This window comes from Ranitomeya variabilis, chromosome 2, assembly GCF_051348905.1.
Source record: "Ranitomeya variabilis isolate aRanVar5 chromosome 2, aRanVar5.hap1, whole genome shotgun sequence".
Lineage (NCBI taxonomy): Eukaryota > Metazoa > Chordata > Amphibia > Anura > Dendrobatidae > Ranitomeya > Ranitomeya variabilis.
Genome location: NC_135233.1, coordinates 162644157 through 162658509, shown reverse-complemented (window position 1 = coordinate 162658509; position 14353 = coordinate 162644157). Strand labels below are relative to the sequence as shown.

The window sequence follows — 14353 nt, the reverse complement described above, 5'->3', positions numbered from 1 at the left end:
AATGTGAAAAAGTTATGATCCTTGGAAAAAGGAAATAAAAAAGCGAGAGCACAATCAGAAAAACTGCTCTCTCCTTAAATGATTAACCCCTTCACCCCCAAGGGTGGTTTGCACGTTAATGACCGGGCCAATTTTTACAATTCTGACCACTGTCCCTTTATGAGGTTATAACTCTGGAACGCTTAAACGGATCTTGGCGATTCTGACATTGTTTTCTCGTGACATATTGTACTTCATGATAGTGGTAAAATTTCTTCGATATAATTTGCGTTTATTTGTGAAAAAAAACGAATATTTGGCGAAAATTTTGAAAATTTCGCAATTTTCCAACTTTGAATTTTTATGCCCTTAAATCACAGACATATGTCACGCAAAATACTTAATAAGTAACATTTCCCATATGTCTACTTTACATCAGCACAATTTTGGAACCAAAATTTTTTTTTGTGACGGAGTTATAAGGGTTAAAAGTTGACCAGCAATTTCTCATTTTTACAACACCATTTTTTTTAAGGGACAACATCTCATTTGAAGTCATTTTGAGGGGTCTATATGATAGAAAATACCCAAGTGTGACACCATTCTAAAAACTGCACCCGTCAAGATACTCAAAACCACTTTCAAGAAGTTTATTAACCCTTCAGGTGTTTCACAGGAATTTTTGGAATGTTTAAATAAAAATGAACATTTAACTTTTTTTCACAAAAAATTTATTTCAGCTCCAATTTGTTTTATTTTACCAAGGGTAACAGGAGAAAATAGACCCCAAAATTTCTTGTACAATTTGTCCTGAGTATGCTGATACCCCATATGTGGGGGTAAACCACTGTTTGGGCGCATGGCAGAGCTCGGAAGGAAAGGAGCGCCATTTGACTTTTCAATGCAAAATTGACTGGAATTGAGATGGGACGCCATGTTGCATTTGGAGAGCCCCTGATGTGCCTAAACATTGAAACCCCCCACAAGTGACACCATTTTGGAAAGTAGACCCCCTAAGGATCTTATCTAGATTTGTGGTGAGCACTTTGACCCAACAAGTGCTTCACAGAAGTTTATAATGCAGAGCCGTAAAAATAAAAAAATCATATTTTTTCACAAAAATGATCTTTTCGCCCCCAATTTTTTATTTTCCCAAGGGTAAGAGAAGAAATTGGACCACAAAAATTGTTGTGCAATTTGTCCTGAGTACGCTGATACCCCATATGTGGGGGTAAACCACTGTTTGGGCGCATAGCAGAGCTCGGAAGGGAAGGAGCGCTATTTTACTTTTCAATGCAAAATTGACTGGAATTAAGATGGGATGCCATGTTGCGTTTGGAGAGCCCCTGATGTGCCTAAACATTAAAAACCCCCACAAGTGACACGATTTTGGAAAGTAGACCCCCTAAGGAACTTATCTTGATGTGTTTTGAGAGCTTTGAACCCCCAAGTGTTTCACTACAGTTTACAACGCAGAGCCGTGAAAATAAAAAATCCTTTTTTTCCCACAAAACTTATTTTTTGGCCCCCAGTTTTGTATTTTCCCAAGGGTAGCAGGAGAAATTGGACCCCAAAAAATGATGTCCAATTTGTCCTGAGTATGCTGATACCCCATATGTTGGGGTAAACCCCTGTTTGGGCACACGGGAGAGCTCTGAAGGGAAGGAGCACTGTTTTCCTTTTTCAACGCAGAATTGGCTGGAATTCAGATCGGATGCCATGTCCCGTTTGGAGAGCCCCTGATGTGCCTAAACAGTGGAAACCCCCCAATTATAACTGAAACCCTAATCCAAACACACCCCTTACCCTAATCCCAACAGTAACCTTAACCACTTTTCTAACCCAGACACACCCAACCCTATTCCCAACCGTAAATGTAATCCAAACCCTAACCCTATCTTTAGCCCCAACCCTAACTGTAGCCCCAACCCTAACCCTAGCCCTAACCGTAGCAATAACCCTAGCCCTAACCCTAGCCCTAACCCTAACCCTAACCCTAGCCCTAACCCTAGCCCCATCCCTAACCCTTGCCCTAACCCTAACCCTAGCCCTAACTCTAGTCATAACTCTAGCCCTAACCCTAACCCTAATGGGAAAATGGAAATAAATACATTTTTTATTTTTTTTATTTTTCCCTAACTAAGGGGGTGATGAAGGGGATTTTGATTTACTTTTATAGCGGGTTTTTTAGCGGATTTTTATGATTGGCAGCCGTCACACACTGAAAGACGCTTTTCATTGCAAAAAATATTTTTTGCGTTACCACATTTTGAGAGCTGTAATTTTTCCATATTTGAGTCCACAGAGTCATGTGAGATCTTGTTTTTTGCGGGACGAGTTGACGTTTTTATTGGTAACATTTTCGGACACGTGACATTTTTTGATCGCTTTTTATTCCGATTTTTGTGAGTCCGAGTGATCAAAAACCAGCTATTCATGAATTTCTTTTGGGTGAGGCGTTTATACCGTTCCGCGTTTGGTAAAATTGATAAAGCAGTTTTATTCGTCGGGTCAGTCAGTACGATTACAGCGATATCTCATTTATATCATTTTTTTATGTTTTGGCGCTTTTATACGATAAAAACTATTTTATAGAAAAAATAATTATTTTGGTATCGCTTTATTCTCAGGACTATAACTTTTTTATTTTTTTGCTGATGATGCTGTATGGAGGCTCGTTTTTTGCGGCACAAGATGACGTTTTCAGCGGTACCATGGTTATTTATATCAGTCTTTTTGATCGCGTGTTATTCCACTTTTTGTTCGGCGGTATGATAATAAAGCGTTGTTTTTTGCCTCGTTTTTTTTTTTTTTTTCTTACGGTGTTTACTGAAGGGGTTAACTAGTGGGGCAGTTTTATAGGTTGGGTCGTTACGGATGCGGCGATACTAAATATGTGTACTTTTATTGTTTTTTTTTTATTTTATTTAGCTAAAGAAATGTATTTATGGGAATAATATTTTTTTTTTTTTCTTTATTTAGGATATTTTTTTTATTTTTTTTTACACACGTAGGGAATTTTTTTTAAACTTTTTTACTTTGTCCCAGGGGGGGACATTACAGATCATTGATCTGACAGTGTGCACAGCACTCTGTCAGATCGACGATCTGCTGTGCAGGGCTGCAGGCTTACCAGCGCCTGCTCTGAGCAGGCACTCGGTAAGCCACCTCCCTCCCTGCAGGACCCGGATGCCGCGGCCATCTTGGATCCGGGACCTGCGGCGAGGAGGGAGGTAGGAGACCCTCGGAGCAACGCGATCACATCGCGTTGCTCCGGGGGTCTCAGGGAAGCCCGCAGGGAGCCCCCTCCCTGCGCGATGTTTCCCTATACCGCCGGCACACCGCGATCATGTTTGATCGCGGTGTGCCGGGGGTTAATGTGCTGGGGGCGGTCCGTGACCGCTCCTGGCACATAGTGCCGGATGTCAGCTGCGATATGCAGCTGACACCCGGCCGCGATCGGCCGCGCTCCCCCCGTGAGCGCGGCCGATCGCGTATGACGTACTATCCCGTCGGTGGTCATACGGGCCCACCCCACCTCGACGGGATAGTACGTCAGATGTCAGAAAGGGGTTAAAGAGGTGCCAAGATTGGAGATTCTCCCATCCACAGGACGGTGGATAACTTCCTACCCTTCACCGATCCTGAGAACTGGGCTCTGCTGACACTTGTGTGAATTGAGCAATGGTCGAACCCTGTACTTGGCTATTTCTGGTAGGCTCAGAGAAAAAAAATATATGAAAAAATGAGTGGCATGCTTCTTATTTAAGGCAGATTCTGCACTAGATTGCAGAGTTTTTACCTAATCAATCCCTTTAAATTGGTCAGATGCTTGGATTATACCTGTGTAATAACCCCCATTTTAGTACCACTTCTTTTGTTGTCAGAAAAAGTGGCTATGCTAATGGGGAACAGCAACCTCTGCTATCGTCTGAAGGGGAAAGTGTCTCTCGCCTTCTCCTATATGGAATAGCAGAACATTGTCCTTTACGCAAGGCCTTCTTTATACATCCGTATAAACCACATATGTGGAGAACCTGTATCAGGGTCATCAGTTTTTTCCATCAGTGTGTCCCGAGTTATCTGTGTTTTTGCAGTACGGATAAAAAAAAAAAAAAAAAAAAAAAAGAAAAAGAAATTCCAAAGCTTCTCCTATAGTTTGCAATGTTCTACACAGACAGTACACGGATGTGTGTTTTTCACGGAGCCATAGGCTTGTATTGGCCATTATCATCTGTGTTGCTGGGAGAAAAACACATGCCTGCGCGTGTTTTGCACCAATACTTGTTCTGTGTAAAAACACAAATGTGCATAGCACCATAGGTTATAATGGGTATGTCACGTACCCGCTTCTCAGCATGGGTCTTGGGGTTGCGCCTGCAAGGGTTAATCTATATCCTTTCCCTCAGTCCAGCATTCAACCTCTGTCATATGCTGCAGTGGGAGTATAATTCACACCCTGACACAGTCCACACACCCCGCTTATACATGCCACCACTCACCGAACACACGGCTGATGAGTCCCGGAAATACTACTACTGTCTGCCAATCAGCAGGGTCACACACACTCAAAGGCTATGGATTCTTAGAGCATACAAGGTTCAAACTTATTAAATTTTTACGCTTTAATAGAAAGGTACAGTGCTTTAAAATAAGATATAAAAATATGGAAACAAAAAGTGACATACAAATATGCAAAACGGTTATAAAATAAAAGGGAGAAAACTTACAGAAATATCGAACCTTGCAGTCTGGTATTCTGCCTCTGAGGGAGGGGGAGATAAGGAATGGATCACATCAGCTTGGCTGCCCTCACTGTGAACGTGTTCCTATGTGTAAAGGCCTAACTTAGAGTTAACCCGGGGGTCAGATTTCTAGACCAGCCTCTCAGGTTAATATTCTAATCTTTGGTTTGTGCCTGGATCCTGGCTATTTTACCAATGAAAACATTATTTTTTTTCTTTGAACCCTATTTATGTAATCTATCTTTCTCAAAGTAAATATAATGTGTCAGGCTGCAATTTGGTGTTTTCCCATCAAAGGCACTAGGAGATGTGAAGTGTTTCCAATTCTGTGTGTTCAGGTCACCTCCCTTTACCTGGGGTGAGGCTAGGAGACTGTCTTTTTCTCTGGAAAACATAAGTCATGACCTTTGTGAAGAGCTGCAGTCTAAGGACCGATGTTAATTTGCTGCTGGTCATGCATCCATACCTATACATATTTCACTACAGGGTATATGTGATATCCGTGGGAAAAACATGGACATGTGAAGGAGACCTTACAGGTAGTCTTCTAAACGGAACAGACACTTGTCCCACGTGATTTTGCTGAAATTGTTTTTGAAAATTTATATTTCACAATCTTAAAAGAAACACAGCAACAAACTGCAGCTAAACTAATGTTGCACTTTATTTTTGTAAACCAGAAATTTATTATTTTGTCATTAGAGGTTAATCCACTCTGATAGTAGTTTCTTCATTCCAGGATGTCACCATAACAAATGATGGTGCAACGATATTAAAGCTTCTGGAAGTAGAACATCCTGCTGCTAAAGTCCTCTGTGAACTTGCTGATCTACAAGACAATGAAGTTGGAGATGGGACAACCTCAGTTGTAAGTTTTACTCTTTCTGTATTTTTATGTATTTAAATAGGATGGGGTTGCTTCAGAGTTGTGAACGATCATCGGTTCTTAGTTCAGTGATTGAAAGGCTCAACCTCTGTCACACTGTTTCCTGCTATATTTTGTTATTCTCAGATGGAAGAGACAACCGAATTAAAGAATTCCCACCATTAATGGGTGGTTGCTCATTTCTTGGCTCAGACTGATATTGCTAATTATAACTAAACAAATGCCCCTAATGCTAGATTATAGAATCTGAGTTTATAGCAAAAGTTGGGGCTGAATTTCCGGGTTGTTGTATTCCGGCAAGCGGAATTTGGATCTTTCAACCCTCTGCAGCCCCGCTCACTGTGAAAATGCAAGATTTTGCTCTTTGAACTAAAATTAACAATACACATTTTTCTAAGTGGTTACAGACCAGTAAGTGATCTGATGATTTTATGTCATCTACTGTTTAAAAAATGACGCGCTAATGCTAGTTTAGTTCCGAGTTCTTCCACGGTGCAAGGGGCTATAGAGGGCTCTGGGATACTGTTCTGCATGCTGTGGTCCCACAACACTGGAAGTTCGAACCTGACACTTGCTAGAAAGTTTGATTCTTTAGTCTAGCAATAGGGATCCCTCTGAGCATATTTTGGTTAGTACATTATATTTAGTAAATCGTCTTTCTGTAGCTGCACACTGTTTTCTTAAAGGTGTTGTCCACTACTAGGACAGCCTCTTCTTTAACCCCTTTCTGACATTAGACGTACTATCCCGTCGAGGTGGCCTGGGCCCGTATGACCACCGATGGGATAGTACGTCATCACCGATCAGCCGCGCTCACGGGGGGAGCGCGGCCGGGTGTCAGCTGATTATCACAGCTGACATCCGGCACTATGTACCAGGAACGGTCAGAGACCGCTCCCGGCACATTAACCCCCGGAACACTGCGATCAAACATGATCGCAGCGTTCCGGTGGCATAGGCAAGCATCGCGCAGGGAGGGGGCTCCCTGCATGCTTCCCTGAGATTCTCGGAACAATGCGATATGATCGCATTGTTCCAAGCGTCTCCTCAGTCGTCCTCCCTGCAGGCCCCGGAACCAAGATGGCCGTGGGGGTCCTTCCGGGTCCTGCAGGGAGGTGGCTTGCAAGCGCCTGGTGAGAACAGGCGCCGGTATGCCTGCCGCACTGCCTGTCAGGTCGCTGACCTGACACAGTGCTTTGCAAAGTGTAAAATCAGCGATCTGATAATATATAGTGACGTCCCACCCTGGGACAAAGTAAAAAAAAATATTAACGTGTAACAAAAAACAAATCCTAAATAAAGAACAAAAATATTGTTCCAATAAATACATTTCTTTATGTAAATTAAAAAAACAATAAAAGTACACATACTTAGTATCACCGCCTCCATAACGACCCTACCTATAAAACTGTCCCACTAGTTAACCCCTTCAGTGAACACCGTAAAAAAAAGAAGCAAAAAACAATGCTTTATTATCATACCGCTGAACAAAAAGTGGATTAACACACGATCAAAAAGACAGATAAAAATAAACATGGTACCGCTGAAAACGTCATCTTGTCCCGCAAAAAAAAGCCGCTATACAGCATCATCAGTGAAAAAAAAAAAAGTTATAGCACTCAGAATAAAGCGATGCAAAAATAATTATTTTTTTATATAAAATAGTTTTTATTGCATTAAAGCGCCAAAACATAAAAAAAAGATATAAATGAGATATCGCTGTAATCGTACTAACCCGAAAAATAAATTCATGCATTGCTGGTTTTTGTTCATTCTGCCTAACAAAAATCGGAATAAAAAGCGATCAAAAAATGTCATGTGTGAATGGCTCAATGTCTGCATCGTTTTCTTTGCATAGGGGAACTCGACAAGGGTGCCCTCTCTCCCCAGCTTTATTTGCCTTGGCGATAGAGGCCTTGGCAATACGAATGAGGTCTTCTGTAGATATTAAAGGGATACATATCGCTGATAGGGTGGACGTCATCGGTCTGTATGCTGATGATATGGTGGTGTTTATGGATCAAACGGAAGACACATTACCAAAAGTAATAACGATGATGGATAGATTTAGTAAATTTTCTGGCCTTTATATAAATTGGGAAAAATCTGCTCTGATGCCTCTCTCCCATACCCCAATGTCCTGCTTTGAAACCCTCTCACTGCTACCCATTGTCACCCAGTTTAAATATCTAGGAATACATATGTCCCAGAGTAGTCACCTAGACTTACATCTTAATATATTCCCGTTACTGGATGTGGTTAAGTCCAAATTCGCTACCTGGGACAAATTACCATTATCTGTGGCTGGACGTATTAATCTCATAAAGATGATATTACTCCCAAAATTGAGCTATTGTTTTCAACATAGCGCGGTTATAATACCTAAATCTTTCTTCGCAACCCTAAATTCCCTTACTACATCCTTCATATAGGGAAAGGCTAGGCCTAAGCTCAAATTATCCACCCTACAAAGACCCAAACAAGGGGGTGGGGCGGCCCTGCCAGACTTCTATTTATATTACCTAGCGGGTCAGGCCAAAATGTTGAATATGTGGATGCCCGGGAAAACTCTTCCTAACTCTGAACACCATATTCTGTATTCGGCCAAAATTGATTGTCCACTGGGATTTTTGGAGATGGAGAGAACTGCGGTTCCTCATTTACTTCCTTTGCTCCGACTAGCACGATCAATATGGAGGCAAATTAAAAAGGTAACAGGATTTGCTGATATAGCAGCTGAAATGCCATTGTGGAATAATAGTTATTTTCCGGTATTACTGGGTCATCCGTCCACTGAATTCTGGATATCGTACAGTGTCCTTACAGTGAGTAATCTATATAAACAAGGGATCTTTGTCTCCTTTGAACAGCTACAAAATACCTACAGAATACCAAAATCTCAATTTTTCCGTTACCTACAACTAAGGTCAGCCTTCCAGTCACACATGCGGAATGTGGGTACAGGCCGAGCTATCTCAGATTTACCGTTAACCCCTTCCCGACCTGTGACACAGCGTATGCGTCATGAAAGTCGGTGCCTTCCCGACCTGTGACGCATATGCTGTGTCACAGAATGATTGCGTCCCTGCAGATCGGGTGAAGGGGTTAACTCCGATTTCACCCGATCTGCAGAGACAGGGGGAGTGGTGCTTCAGCCCAGGGGGGGTGGCTTCACCCCCCCGTGGCTACGATCGCTCTGATTGGCTGTTGAAAGTGAAACTGCCAATCAGAGCGATTTGTAATATTTCACCCAAAAAAACGGTGAAATATTACAATCCAGCCATGGCCGATGCTGCAATATCATCGGCCATGGCTGGAAAACCTAATCTGCCCCCACCCCACCCCACCGATCGCCCCCCCAGTGCTCCGGTGCGCGGTCCGCCCCCCTAATTCGTTCTGTCCGCTCCTCCGTCCTCCTGTCCGCTCCCCCCGTGCTCCGGTGCCCCCTCCCTGTGCTCCGGCCCCCCCCCTGTGCTCCGGTCCCCCCCCCCGTGATCCGATCACCCCCCCTTCATACTTACCGGGCCTCCCGATGTCCGTCCGGCTTCTCCATGGGCGCCATCTTATAATATGGCGGGCGCATGCGCACTGCGCCCGCAGAGTCTGCCGGCTGGCAGATTCATTTCAGAAGTATTTTGATCACTGCGATATAGCCTATCGCAGTGATCAAAATGAAAAAAAAGTAAATGACCCCCCTTTATCACCCCCATAGGGACAATAATAAAAATAAATAAAATATTTTTTTTTTTTTCTGCTAGGGTTAGGGTTAGAACTAGGGTTAGAATTAGGGTTAGAATTAGGGGTAGGGTTAGGGTTAGGGGTAGGGTTAGGGCATGTGCACACAGTGCGGAGTTGGCTGCGGATCCGCAGCGGATTGCCGCGGATCCGCAGCGGATCGGCCGCGGATCCGCAGCGGATCGGCCGCGGATCCGCAGCGGATTGGCCGCTGCGAATTCGTAGCAGTTTTCCATCAGGTTTACAGTACCATGTACACCTATGGAAAACCAAATCTGCTGTGCCCATGGTGCGGAAAATACCGTGCGGAAACGCTGTGTATTTTCCGCAGCATGTCAATTTTGTGCGGATTCCGCAGCGTTTTACACCTGTTCCTCAATAGGAATCCGCAGGTGAAATCCGCACAAAAAACACTGGAAATCCGCTGTAAATCCGTAGGTAAAACGCAGTGCCTTTTACCTGCGGATTTTTCAAAAATGGTGCGGAAAAATCTCACACGAATCCGCAAAGTGGGCACATAGCCTTAGGGTTAGGGTTGGAATTAGAGTTAGGGTACCGTCTCACAGTGGCACTTTGATCGCTACGACGGTACGATCTGTGACGTTCCAGGGATATCCATACGATATCGCTGTGTCTGACACGCAGCAGCGATCAGGGACCCTGCTGAGAATCGTACGTCGTAGCAGATCGTTTGGAACTTTCTTTCGTCGCTGGATCTCCCGCTGTCATCGCTGGATCGTTGTGTGTGACAGCTATCCAGCGATGCGTTCACTTGTAACAAGGGTAAACATCGGGTTACTAAGCGCAGGGCCGCGCTTAGTAACCCGATGTTTACCCTGGTTACCCGGGACCTTGGCATCGTTGGTCGCTGGAGAGCGGTCTGTGTGACAGCTCCCCAGCGACCACACAATGACTTTCCAACGATCACGGCCAGGTCGTATCGCTGGTCGTGATCGTTGGTAAATCGTTATGTGAGACGGTACCCTTAGGGTTGGAATTAGGGCTAGGGTTGAAAATAGGGTTAAGATTAGGCTTGTGGTTAGGGTTAAGGATAGGGTTAGGGTTGTGTTGGGGTTACAGTTGTGGGTAGGGTTGGGATTAGGGTTAGGATTAGGGTTGGATTTAGGGTTACGGGTGTGTTGGGGTTAGGGTTGTGGTTAGGGGTGTGTTGGGGTTAGGGTTGTGATTAGGGTTATAGCTACAGTTGGGATTAGGGTTAGGGGTGTGTTGGGGTTAGTGTTGAAGTTAGAATTGAGGGGTTTCCACTGTTTAGGCACATCAGGGGTCTCCAAACGCAACATGGCGCCACCAATGATTCCAGCCAATCTTGCGTTCAAAAAGTCAAATGGTGCGCCCTCCCTTCCAAGCCCCGACGTGCGCCCAAACAGTGGTTTACCCCCACATATGGGATACCAGCGTACTCAGGACAAACTGGGCAACAACTATTGGGGTCCAATTTCTCCTGTTACCCTTGCAAAAATAAAAAATTACTTGCTAAAACATAATTTTGAGGAAAGAACAATTATTTTTTATTTTCACGGCTCTACGTTATAAACTTATGTGAAACACTTGGGGGTTGAACGTGCTCACCACACATCTAGATAAGTTCCTTGGGGGGTCTAGTTTCCAAAATGGGGTCACTTGTGGGGGGTTTCTACTGTTTAGGCACATCAGGGGCTCTGCAAACATAACATGATTCCCGCAGACCATTCCATCAAAGTCTGCATTCCAAATCGTCACTACTTCCCTTCCGAGCCCCGCTATGTGCCCAAACAGTGGTTTACCCCCACATATGGGGTATCAGCGTACTCAGGAGAAACTGGACAACAACTTTTGGGGTCAAATTTTTCCTGTAACCCTTGGGAAAATTAAAAAATTCTGGGCTAAGAAAATATTTTTGAGGAAAGAAAACACATTTTTTATTTTCACGTCTCTGCGTTATAAACTTCTGTGAAGCACTTGGGGGTTCAAAGTGCTCACCACACATCTAGATAAGTTCCCTTGGGGGTCTAGTTTCCAAAGTGGGGTCAATTATGGGGAGTTCCTACTGTTTAGGCACATCAGGGGCTCTGCAAACGCAACGTGACGCCCGCAGAGCATTCCATTAAAGTCTGCATTTCAAAACGTCACTACTTCCCTTCCGCTCCCCGACGTGTGCCAAAACAGTGGTTTACCCCCACATATGGGGTATCAGCGTACTCAGGAGAAACTGCACGACAACTTTTGGGGTCCAATTTCTCCTGTTACCCTTGGGAAAATAAAAAATTGTGGGTTAAAAAAATCATTTTTGAGGAAAGAAAAATAATTTTATATTTTCATGGCTCTGCGTTATAAACTTCTGTGAAGCACTTGAGGGTTCAAAGTGCTCACCACACATCTAGATTAGTTCCTTGGGAGGTCTAGTTTCCAAAATGGGGTCACTTGTGTGGGAGCTCCAATGTTTAGGCACACAGGGGCTCTCCAAACGCGACATGGTGTCCGCTAATGATTGGAGCTAATTTTCCATTCAAAAAGCCAAATGGCGTGCCTTCCCTTCCGAGCCCTGCCGTGCGCCCAAACAGTGGTTTACCCCCACATATGGGGTATCATCGTACTCAGGGCAAACTGGACAACAACATTTGGGGTCCAATTTCTCCTATTATCCTTGGGAAAATAAAAAACTCCGGCCTAAAAATCATTTTTGAGGAAAGAAAAATATTTTTTTATTTTCATGGCTCTGCGTTATAAACTTCTGTGAAGCACCTGGGGGTTTTAAGTGCTCACTATACATCTAGATTAGTTCCTTGGGGGGTCTAGTTTCCAAAATGGGGTCACTTGTAGGGGAGCTCTAATGTTTAGGCACACAGGGGCTCTCCGAACGCAACATGGTGTCCACTAACGATTGGAGCTAATTTTCCATTGAAAAAGTCAAATGGCGCGCCTTCCCTTCCGAGCCTTGCCGTGCACCCAAACAGTGGTTTACCCCCACATATGAGGTATCGGCGTACTCAGGAGAAATTGCCCAACAAATTTTAGGATCCATTTTATCCTGTTGCCCATGTGAAAATGAAAAAATTGAGGCAAAAAATTTTTTTTGTGAAAAAAAAGTACTTTTTCATTTTTACGGATCAATTTGTGAAGCACCTGGGGGATTAAAGTGCTCACTATGCATCTAGATAAGTTCCTTGGGGCGTCTAGTTTCCAAAATGGGGTCACTTGTGGGGGAGCTCCAATGTTTAGGCACACGGGGGCTCTCCAAACGCGACATGGTGTCCGCTAAAGATTGGAGCCAATTTTTCATTGAAAAAGTCAAATGGCGCTCCTTCGCTTCCGAGCCCTGCCGTGCCCACAAACAGTGGTTTACCCCCACATATGAGGTATCAACGTACTCAGGACAAATTGGACAACAACTTTTGTGGTCCAGTTTCTCCTTTTACCCTTGGGAAAATAAAAAAATTGTTGCTAAAAGATCATTTTTGTGACTAAAAAGTTAAATGTTCACTTTTTCCTTCCATGTTGCTTCTGCTGTTGTGAAACACCTGAAGGGTTAATAAACTTCTTGAATGTGGTTTTGAGCACCTTGAGGGGTGCAGTTTTTAGAATGGTGTCACTTTTGGGTATTTTCAGCCATATAGAACCCTCAAACTGACTTCAAATGTGAGGTGGTCCCTAAAAAAAATGGTTTTGTAAATTTTGTTGTAAAAATGAGAAATCACTGGTCAAATTTTAACCCTTATAACTTCCTAGCAAAAAAAAAATGTATTTCCAAAATTGTGCTGATGTAAAGTAGACATGTGGGAAATGTTATTTATTAACTATTTTGTGTCACATAACTCTCTGGTTTAACAGAATAAAAATTCAAAATGTGAAAATTGCGAAATTTTCAAAATTTTCGCCACATTTCCGTTTTTTTCACAAATAAACTCAGAAATTATCGACCTAAATTTACCACTAACATGAAGCCCAATATGTCACGAAAAAACAATCTCAGAACCGCAAGGATCCGTTGAAGCGTTCCTGAGTTATTACCTCATAAAGGGACACTGGTCAGAATTGCAAAAAATGGCAAGGTCATTAAGGCCAAAATAGGCTGGGTCATGAAGGGGTTAATAGGTATCCTTAATTCGCAGGGTCCCCAGGGACTTATTTCCTCTCTGTATACCTATCTGTTATCCATGGGTGAGGGATCCACCATAGATTCAATTAAGGGGAAGTGGGGACGGCTTCTCCCAGACACACTGGGAGAGGAATGGGACGAAATTTTGGAATCCCCAACTAAAGTCTCCCCATCAGTTAATAATAGGATGACACAACTATACATCATATATCAATCCTATCTGACCCCGATTCGTCTCTTTAAAATGGGTCGTCTACACTCATCAGACTGCCTGAGATGCCATTCTAGCAATGCAGATTTTATCCACATGATATGGAAATGTCCTATTGCCTTCCAATTCTGGAATGAGGTAACGACATTATTGACATCACTGGTGTCGATCCCTATCCCACTTGAACCCCTGGTATGCTTGTTCGGAGTATGGGAGGCTGAGACTTGGGATCGTCATACGGGAATTTTTCTGAGGGAGACTCTGTTTTTGGCACGGAAGGTGTTGGCTCTGCGATGGATGGGGGGTTCTTGCCCAACTCTTAGAGCGTGGGTCGACTTGGTAAATTCCATTATTCCGTATGAGCGGGCATTGTATCAGAATAGAGGTAATCCAGCCAAATTTGAGAAGATATGGGGAAGATGGAATTCCTCTTGCCATACTGTTTAGGTTAACATAACTTAACAATTATACAAGGAAAGGGTGTAAGATTGCATGGACATTATCTACTTACAGGGCAGAATCTATCTAGAACTCTCTTTTAAGCGGCAGCATGTTAGTTTTAGAGGTTTCATTAGAAGTTAAGGTAGTTAAAGTTTGAATAAGATATGAACAAATGATTGACATGCATTGCTTGTAACCTTTGCAATATCCCAGACATGGTTATGTTTTATGTATCTTATGGATAATAACGAATATAAGCA

At 43.3% G+C, this 14353-nt stretch overlaps 2 protein-coding genes and 1 non-coding gene across 5 annotated transcripts in view; all 3 read left to right on the top strand.

Moving 5' to 3' along the window:
* The window catches only part of BUB1 (BUB1 mitotic checkpoint serine/threonine kinase), a 365871-nt gene that overhangs the window by 178678 nt on the left and 172840 nt on the right, over positions 1 to 14353 (top strand). The gene's annotated exons all lie outside the window — the stretch shown is intronic.
* LOC143804735 (T-complex protein 1 subunit alpha-like) overlaps positions 1 to 14353 on the top strand; it is a 68801-nt gene that overhangs the window by 7535 nt on the left and 46913 nt on the right. For all 3 annotated transcript variants that reach the window (XM_077283128.1, XM_077283127.1, XM_077283129.1), the window contains one exon: positions 5464 to 5592. In XM_077283128.1, the coding sequence (XP_077139243.1) occupies positions 5464 to 5592 (129 nt within the window). The remainder of the gene's footprint in view (positions 1 to 5463; positions 5593 to 14353) is intronic.
* On the top strand, positions 3833 to 3966 carry LOC143810838 (small nucleolar RNA SNORA29). Its single transcript, XR_013223218.1, has one exon. It is a non-coding gene; the product is annotated as a small nucleolar RNA SNORA29 (small nucleolar RNA).